This window comes from Aegilops tauschii, chromosome 7, assembly GCF_002575655.3.
Source record: "Aegilops tauschii subsp. strangulata cultivar AL8/78 chromosome 7, Aet v6.0, whole genome shotgun sequence".
Classification (NCBI taxonomy): domain Eukaryota; kingdom Viridiplantae; phylum Streptophyta; class Magnoliopsida; order Poales; family Poaceae; genus Aegilops; species Aegilops tauschii.
In genome coordinates, this window is record NC_053041.3 from 25,545,027 (window position 1) to 25,555,266 (window position 10,240).

At 48.9% G+C, this 10,240-nt stretch overlaps 1 protein-coding gene across 1 annotated transcript; it reads left to right on the forward strand.

The window, feature by feature from the left end:
• The first annotated feature begins 2,717 nt into the window (after window positions 1-2,717).
• Window positions 2,718-5,387, forward strand: LOC141027785 (probable carboxylesterase 5). The gene has a single exon (XM_073505197.1). The coding sequence runs from the start codon at window positions 3,695-3,697 to the stop codon at window positions 5,072-5,074; it is 1,380 nt and encodes a 459-aa protein (XP_073361298.1). The 5' UTR covers window positions 2,718-3,694; the 3' UTR covers window positions 5,075-5,387.
• The last annotated feature ends 4,853 nt before the right edge of the window (window positions 5,388-10,240 follow it).

Sequence of the window (10,240 nt, forward strand, 5' to 3'; positions counted from 1 at the left end):
GTACGGGAGAAGGGTGATAAGGTTTTTGGGGAGCGCTCTGTGCGACTACTGGCTTCTTCATCACGGACTCCGACAACTACTTTTCCGACGACGACTTCTTCCCCGACGTCGACTACCTCAGCAACGACATGGCTGGAGAGGATGTCGACCCCATGTCTAGTGCTTCTGCTGCTGCTGTCCCGTACGTGTTCTTGCTCTTTCTGTTAGATGTCATGACACAGTTCTTTGCTCTAGTTTCTGCCCTACATATGATAGGTTCTACTTCATATATGCAACTTCATCTAGTGTCTGTTCTAGATGTGTTTAGTTCAAGTTAATATATGCAGATGCTATTTACTTTCTCTCCTTCAGATTGCATGACTTGCTTTATCGCGGCTATATTAGTCATGCTTTATCTAGTATTTTTGTTAATAAAATCATTTGGTAAATTGCTCATATTTCCAACAGGAGGAACAAGCAACGAAGCTGTCCCTGCACATACCTCGATCAATCAATCCAGCGTCCCCCAAAAAAAAGAAAAAAAAATCTACCCAGCGGCCCTCGCGGCCTCGCCGAGTCAATCTGACGCGTGTATTTCGTGCCTTAGTACAAATTTGTCATTACGTATGGCAAGATTCAATAAAAGATCCATGATGTATCGTAGTACAAATGTGTCCTTACGTATGGCAAGATTCAACAAACAATCCATGATATGTCGCCTCAAGATAGCTATGATCGTACTGCGTCCAACAATGAGCTGCCTAGCGACTACTTGCTCGGATGTGTATGTGTATATAGTACATATGTGACCGGACTGAGTGTGTACGCAGCTAGTCAATGCTGCTAGGCGCTGCGTACGTACGCACACGACGTAACAAAGCCAGCATGAGATGCACATGTACTTGCATCTACAAGTGCCGACAGAACCCAGCGAACGTATCGGAATTGTCAAGCTTCATAAAACTCTTGTGTTTGGTAACAAATTCACACGGACGTACCTAGTTACGAACGATGACAAAGACCGGTAGTGCTACATGTGACTCAGAAGATCCTTTTGCAGTCGCTTGTTGAACGTGCGGTCTGGCTTCACACGTTAGACTTTGTTGGTCAAGCCGTCACATAGGTAATCTCTTCCCCATGAATGTAAATCGGTGGAGCCCGGCATGTCCTTCAGTGTCTCTCACCCTATTTTTGTTAAAAAGAAAAAAAACTTGACTTTGTATGCTTCTGTCCGAAATCATTACTTAAGAAAATAATACCATTTTTAAATAATAAATAACCATGCAGTTTTGCATATGATTCGTCACAATGTATTGACATATAATTATGATTTGTCACAAGGTAGTTGGCAGAAACGTGTAATAATTTTGATTTATGACAAGGTAATTCGCAGAAACCATATGCACAGTAGACATAAAGCATCTATTTTAGAAAGATATGCTATTAATATGTCAACAGTATTTTCTGTTTATCGGTCTATACTTACATTTATATTGTCAAATGTACCCTTAATACACCGATACCAGCTTCTTGAAATTTCTTCTACGTTCTTTAATAATATTTTTGAAAGTCCACTTCTTCGCTTGTTACCGAAAAGTAAAAACAAGCCCAAATTTTGTGCAAAGAAACAACCTCCTTAACATTATGCTTTTTATGCTTTTTAGACTTGTCACCCGGACTATAAACTATTAGCTGCGTGATGATTTAATCTCAATTTCGTGGGGATGATTCTGGATGGGTGGTCGGTGACGCGCGGAGGACTGGGTGGATCATCTGTATCCGATGCGAGGAAGTGAGAGCAGTGTCGCGCACATGCCTTGTTCCTGGCGATGGTAAGAGCTGGCAGCGGCGATGTCCGCGGATGTCCTTAGATACTCGAAAGCATCATTGTGATGTTATGCTCTTCTACTTTTCCCAGGCTCTGGGCTCCTTGGGAAACCTTCGATCCTTGTTTTCACCGGGTCGGATGATGACCCTGCCTTGCGTCATGTCCCTCAATGAGGCATCATTTTGAGACTCAGGACCGGCCGTAGGGAATAAATTCGTTTCGTTGCCGGTGTGTGTATCAAAGGCCATGTGGATGCGTTAAAGATGGGGTTGTGAAAAGGTTGTGGTCACTTTGTTGCGGCGGAGTCCGAATTGTGTGACGGTGAGGTTCAGATGGCAACGATGCCAAGCGACTAGTGGCCTAGCTCAGTGATCCTACACGATGCAGGCTTGCATAGTCCATCGTTCTAGTTCATTATTATATTCGTCGTTGCCTGCACCTCACGACCTTTGCAGTGCGGGCTTTGTTGGCGTCAAAGCCAGAGTCGCTTACTTGGGGACAAGTGATGACGATGATGCCAACACACAACCTCGACGATTTCTTCTTCACAACGATGTATTTGTTGCGTCTTCTTTGTGACAGTATTCCACTAATTAACCATGACATATTATAAATACAGACTTGTAGAAGCAAAAAAAGAAACATTCGCTCCGGTGCCGCTCCTGCGGCACTATGGCGTCAAACCTAGCCGCCAGAGGAGGGCTAGATCCGAGCTTATGCTGCTGCCGGCGCTGGCCGCGGTTACAGCGGGCCCCTGCCTCAAAGGGGGAGGGGCTCCCGTGCGTCCTTCTGGCGGCGGTGTTGGGAACTCGGGGCGGCGGCCCTGGGGATGGTCGCGAGTTCAGCGTGACTGTGGGCGTCGGTGGTCCACTTTGGCTGCATGGGTAGCGACGAGGATACCAGCCGATGGGTGTCCCTGTTCGTTGTTGTGGTGGTTTGAGTTGCGCCTTGGCGTGCTCTTCGCCTCAGATGAGATCCGGCAGGGACGGCCTGATGGAGGGCTCGCCGACAGCATGCTATACTTCCGCGTGGGATGGCTGGAGCGCCCTGGACTCGACAGCCTGCTGCTAGTCTGATGGCCTCCCTCTGTCAGGCTTCCTCCATTATGGTGAGCACATGCGTAGGCATCCGAGCACGTGTTGCTCGACGGAGTCGGCTGTGATGAGGTGCGGTCTCGAGGCTTTATGCTAGATCGAGCATTGCTCGTCTTCTAGATCTAGGTGCTTCGCATGGTGTAGCAGTGTTGTCGCTTCAAGGCGACTGAGCGATCCTGACCTGGCGGTGGCTGGGTTCCGTTGGCGCGCCTCGGCGATGCTGGTCTGTCTTTCTGTTCTACCTCTGACAATGCCGACCCAGGGCCGACGAGCATGAGTTGAGCTTTTTTCGGTGAGGTGGTAGTCGGCAGTGTTGCGCTCCGCCATCGGTGTTGGTTATTGATGACCACTCCGGCTTGTCGCGGCGGCCTTGTTGTGGATTTCAGTGGCCATCGAATGGTCTTTGTGAGGGTTCCTCTCTCCGGATCCGGCGGTTGACTTCGATGTTGAGATGCAAGCTATAGATAGTAGCTTGATGCAAAGGGATGGTTGCGCAGCGGCGGCGGTTACACATCGTATGTAGCTGCTGGGATCTCGAAAAAATGGTGGCGGCAACACATTTGTGGCTCCGATGGTGCCTTTACTCGAACACCCAGTCTCGAGCTCCGGGGTGAAAGCCTAGGTCTTCACCCAAGTTGATTAAACCTGGCAATGGTAATGTTTCTACGTTGTTACCATGTTGACAAAGTGTGGTATTGCAAGCCCTAGAACCAAACAGCCCCTTACTTCTAGATCCTCAAAAAAAAATTATTAAAGGGACGTGGCGATGAAGAAAATGGCTCTATAAATTCCCATGAGGTGCAGCCAACGACGCGGCATGCAGCGGACAACTCAAAACAAGAGTTTCAAACTAAAGCAGCTCAACTGCGCCATGCATGCAAACAAGACTTCTCTAGCGAAGCAGAAGGAGGGACGTGACATCTCCGTGGACATGTACCCGTTCATACGCAAGTACAAGGACGGCAGCATCGAGCGTTTCCTGCGCAGCCCATTCGTGCTGGCGTCGCCGGATCAGGGCGGCAACCGCGGGGTGACGACGAGGGACGTCGTCGTCGACAAGGCCACCGGCGTGTCTGTGCGCCTGTTCCTCCCGTCCCGTGCCGCCGACACCGCAGGCAGGAATCGGCTTCCCCTCGTCATCTACGTCCATGGCGGCTCGTTCTGCACGGAGAGCGCTTTCGGGCGGACGTACCACCGCTACGCGACCTCCCTCGCCGCCAGCGCCGGAGCCCTCGTCGTGTCGGTGGAGTACCGTCTAGCGCCGGAGTTCCCCATACCCGCGGCATATGACGACGCGTGGGCCGCGCTCCAGTGGGCGGCGTCCTCGTCCGACCCATGGCTGGCCAGCTACGCCGACTGGGGGCGCACGTTCCTGGCCGGCGACAGCGCCGGCGGCAACATCGTTTACCACACGGCAGTCCGCGCCAGCCACGAGGTCAACGATGACATGATGGACATCGAGGGGCTGATCATGGTGCACCCTTACTTCTGGGGAGCCAAGCGGCTGCCCTCGGAGCTCGCGTGGGCGGACGAGAGCGAGGGCGCCAGTGCCACGGCGGTGTTCCCGCCGTACGGGGTGGACCGGCTGTGGCCGTTCGTCACGGCCGGCCAGGCCGGCAACGATGACCCCCGGATCGACCCTCCGGCCTCGGAGGTCTCATCGCTGGCTTGCCGCCGCGTGCTCATCGCCGTGGCCGGGAAGGACACTCTGCGGGACCGCGGCCTCGACCTGGCGGCCCGCATCCGCGATCACGACGCGCCGTGGCCTTGGATGACGCCGGGGCGCCGCGAGGTGACGGTGGTGGAGTCGGAGGGCGAGGACCACGGCTTCCACCTCTACTGTCCGCTGAGGGCCACCAGCAAGAGGCTCATGGGGAGCATCGTGGAGTTCATAAACCAGCAGCCCAGCTCGTCGCCTGCTAATCCTATGGTGTTCGGCGTGCCCACGACGCCGTTCAAGGACGTGTTTGGGTATGGCACGACCATGAAGTCCTGGGGCACACGGTCCAGTATGGCACGTAACAGAGCACACGGTCCTGGCGCGCACGGTCCAGTATGGCCATCCAACAAAATCTCAGTTCGACTGCCGATGCCTGCTGGTAACGCTCATCACAAACAACATCCATTATCTGCTGCGGCTCCGTGGGGTTGTGTGATGAACAAGTTTTTCTAGATGACGGCCAGCCTGATCAACATCCGTTAACTGCTGCTGTATGGCATGGCCAAGAAGTCCTGGAGCACACGGTCCTGTATGCCCTTCTCCTACGTATACTACACTAAATAAAACACAAAGACTCTGCTACGTAGTACTCCATTAATTACTCTATGAGTCGTGTGAGTCCTTCATGCCAAGAGCTGGATTATTAGTTAAGAGGGTCCTATATATTGGTCCCATCCATTGGGATTTGTGGGAGATCAAATTCACAAATGTATGCCAATTACCGGCCAGGGAATTATATGTGAACTTGTCTTGCTTTATCTTATCATTATTTGGTGTCTACTAAATATATATTGTATGTCTTCCTTTAAAAATGTACTATATTGTATACCTTATCATCTCGAACTCTTATTTTGTATTGAATGTTACTGTACATGCAATATTAGATTCTCAACCCGTTGCGTGTTCACAGTGCATATTATGTATTTTGTTCTTGCACCAGCAAGAGTGCCCGTGCATTGCAACGGATTAACAACAAAAGAATCATAAAATTTATTGCCCCACAATAGAAAATTTCGAACTCAGGGAAATTGCACCGACCTACCATCAATTTTGCAGATCAATAATTAAAAATAACTCATTCAAGAAAGCAAAGAACAATAGAGATACAATTTGTGACCCCAAGGGAAAAGAAATTGATTGGCGAACTAAATAGATCAGGGATTTTTATTGATGTATGTTGTCAATGCCCTAAGGCTACACATAGTGGGGAGTATCATATACTAGTATCATCACAATAGCTACATGTCAATCGCTTGACTTTCGAATTTGGTGGCAGTCGATTTCTGGTTGAACGGAGAAATAGCCGGGGGGGGGGGGGGGGGGGGGGGGGAACTCGCCGGAGGGGTGGAAGAACCTCGCTGGGCAGGCTACCCCGCCATATATCTTAGGGTGGGGGTGGGGGAGGGAGCACGACGGTTGTGTGTGTGTGTGTGGGGGGGGGGGGGGCAGCGGGCGGTGGTGAAGGTTTGTTGGAGAAAAAACAGGCAAGGCCCGAGCCTAGAGAGATGGCTGGGGCGGCGGCAGCACGACGGCGGGAGGAGGTTCCAGGTGTTAGACATAGCGTATTAGTTTAGATTTCTGTAACGTAACCTAGTGTAACTCTCTTCCTCTCCCGATCCCGTCTCTCCTGTTTCTCATGTAACCGAGCGAGTCCCGGAGATCGTTCGCTTCTTGTACGCAACGTCAGAGGCTAATCTGTCAGCAATAAATATACACCACGCGGCTCACCACGGAGAGTAGAAATGCTTCCACAAATTCTTACATGGTAATCAGAGCAATCCTCTTCATGTCGATCTAGTGTTCTCCAACATCAATCGCGCCATGTCTTCCTCCTTGGCTCCGGCTGTTTTGAACCTCGGACCGCCGCCAACCGAGAAGCTATCAAGGGGGAACTTCCTCCTATGGAAGGCCCAGGTCACCGACCTCCTGGACGTCACCGACGCAGCGCCCCCGAAGACGGTGGAGCAGCAGACATCGGACAAGAGCACAGCCATGGTGCCGAATCCGCTCTATGGACCATGGCTGTCCAAGGACCAGCAGGTCCTCAGCTATTTGCTGAATTCCTTATCAAAGGAGATACTTGCATAGGTCATCGGTAAGGAAACAACCTTTGATATTTGGACTGCACTCACGATCTTGTTCGCCTTGCAGTCCCAATCTCGGATAACAAATCTGAGAATAGCTATTGCCAACACCAAGAAGGGCAGCGTGACAAGTACGACGTTCATAGCCAAGATGAAGAGCCTCGGGGATGAGTTAGCTGCTGCTGGTCGACCGGTATCCGATCCGGAGATGGTGGACTACATCCTCGCTGGCCTAGATCGTGATTATGACCCCATTGTTGCAGCAGTTGGTGCCATAAAAAATCCTATCACCGTTGATGACCTCTTCTTGCAGATCTCCGCCTTTGATCAGAGGATGGAGATGCTTGGTGATGGACCAACCAGTGGCTTCCACACATCAGCAAACGCAGCCTACAGGGGCCATGGACAAGCTTGCGGCAGAGGATACCGTGGGCGAGGAACCAGGGGGCGCGGTCGTGGTGATCGTGCTCCTCCTGCCAGTAGTGGTAGCGGTGGGTCCAAGGCCACGCCAACAGCAGCAGCCACGCCAACAACAACAGCAGCAGGAACGAGACTTCCCCGAGTGCCAAATCTGTCACAAATTTCATGCTGGCGGTGTAAGGTTGTGCTGGCATCGCTATGAGGAAAGTGACCCTAAATAAAAGGTGGCAAACGCTGTCACAAACTCCTATGGCATTGACACTAATTTGTACGCAGACACTGGCGCTACCGAACACATCACGGGAGAGCTTGACAAGCTAACAATGGGATAGAAGTACCACGGAGGCGACCAAGTGCACACCGCAAGCGGTTCAGGTATGGATATTACTCATATTGGCAATACAATTGTTAAAACCCCGGTAAATGATTTGCATCTAAATAATGTCTTGCATGTCCCTCAAGCATCAAAAAATCTCATCGCTGTTCATCGCTTTGCCTTGACAACAAAGTTCTCATCATATTTTATCCTTCTTCTTTTGTGATTAAGGATTTGGCAACGAGGAGAGTCATTCTTAGAGGACAGTGTGAAGGGGGTCTCTATCCACTCATATCATCATCGTCATCTTCTTCAAGGTCAAATAAACAAGTGTTGGTTGTCACCAAGCCATCTTCAGCAAAGTGGCACAGTCGTTTGGGTCATCCATCTTCAGCTATCGTTTAGCATGTACTTAGTAAAAATAAACTTCCTTATGAGTCTAGCGTTGAGTCAGTTTTTGATTCATGTCAACAAGCAAAAAGTCATCAATTACCATACCCTGTTTCCATCAGTGTATCCACTGCTCCATTGCAACTTATATTCTCAGATGTATGGGGGCCAGCTCCCACATCAGTTGGTAGATTTTCATACTATGTATGCTTTATTGATGATTATAGTAAATTCACTTGGATTTATCTATTAAAGAAACGATCCGATGTTTTTCAAGTCTTTAGCAATTTCCAAAATCTTGTTGTACGGCAATTGATCTCCAAAATCATTGCCATGCAAACTGACTGGGGTGGTGAGTACGAGAAACTTAACTCTTTTTTTCAAAAGATTGGAATCTCACATCATGTTTCTTGTCCTCATGCTCACCAACAAAACGGGTCTGCTGAACGAAAGCATCGACATGTCGTTGAAGTAGGGCTAGCGTTGCTAGCTAATGCATCTATGCCTCTCAAGTTTTGGGATGAAGCCGTCCTCACGGATACATATCTCATCAATATTCGTCCTAGTAAAGTCATAAAATTTGAGAAACCCATCACACGACTCTTTGGTGTCATACCAGATTATCAATCTCTTCGTGTCTTTGGTTGTGCATGTTGACCAAATCTTAGACCATATAACACGCGCAAACTCGCGTTTCGTTAAAAAATGTGTCTTTTTAGGCCATAGTCCTCTGCATAAAGGGGTCAAATGTCTTGATGTTCCTACAGGCAGGGTCTACATATCTAGAGATGTTGTGTTTGATGAATTAGTCTTTCCCTTTGAATCTCTCCATCCAAACGCCGGTGGTTTTCTTTGCAAAGAAATACTTCTCCTTCCACCAAATCTTTGAAATTTATATCATGGGGGTGACAATTGTACTGACCAATATGATAATGATCCTGCAAGTTCTAGTTCCACACTTATGCCTGTGCAGGTTCATGGAGAAATAGCAGAAGAAAACGGAGCAGAAATTGTTCACAATGATCAAAATCCAGCTAGACACGATGTTATATTTCATGTGCCTGATGGAGAAGGAGCAACTGCGGACTATGAGGAGGATATTGCAGCGCCTGTGACTCTTGTGCGCCTACCTTCCTCGGATCGCGTGAGAAAAACCGCTCCGAATCGCGAGCCTGGCAGTTGCCAACCGATCCAGTGTGCTGTGCAACCCGCGGCCACCACATCACCAGGCGGGGATTCTCCCTCACGTTCCATGCGCGGGCAGACGCCAGCACCACACAGGCGGGCGACAACGACAACCAGTGCAGGATCGTCTGTGCCCACGAATTCTGCTGTTGTTGATACGGTTGACACAAGATCAGCCACACCACAGCACACAAGTACTAGCTCGGGATCTCCTACGCATACGCAATCAAGCACCTCACAAGGATCCTCTGCGGCTGAGTCTTCCGTGTAAATTTCTGTGCAGCAGTCTCCACCTCCTGCTCAACCACAACCCGCAGTCGTTTCACGAGTTATGACTCGGTTACAGAAAGGTATAAGAAATCCCAAAGTGAGAACTGATGGTACTATACCATTTGGCATGTTTTGTATTGCAGGAGAACCAGCAAAATTGGATGATGCACTAGGAGATCCGAAGTGGAAAAAGGCGATGGATGAAGAATACTCTGCACTTATGAGGAGCAAAACTTGGCATCTTGTACCAGATCAAAGAGATAAAAATGTCATTGATTGTAAGTGGGTATATAGGATCAAGAAGAAAGCGGGTGGTTCCATTGACAGATATAAAGCACGTCTAGTTGCAAAGGGATTCAAACAACATTATGGGATAGATTATGAAGATACCTTTAGTCCCGTTGTTAAAGCTGCAACTATTAGACTTGTGCTAGCCATTAATGTGTCCAAGGGATGGAGCATGAGATAGCTAGACGTACAGAATGCGTTTTTGCATGGTGTTCTGGAAGAGGAGGTTTACATGAGACAACCACCTGGGTATGCAGACAAGAAAACACCACACTAAGTATGCAAGCTTGACAAGGCTCTTTACGGTTTGAAACAGGCACCAAGAGCATGGTATTCAAGATTGAGTTCTCAGTTGAAGCATCTTGGTTTTGTTGCATCTAAAGCTGACACGTCACTCTTTATCTACAACAAGGCAAACACGGTTATATTCCTACTAATATATGTTGATGATATTATAATTGTAAGTTCTTCACAAGGTGCTACTAATGCTCTTTTGCATTATTTAAGTTCAAAGTTTGCTTTGAAAGCTCTTGGTGATCTACACTTCTTCCTAGGCATTGAAGTTAAGAAGATTCAAGATGGCATAGTATTGAGTCAAGAGAAATATGCTAATGAACTTCTAGCTCACATGGGAATGAAACATTGTAAGCCTACACCCACACCTTT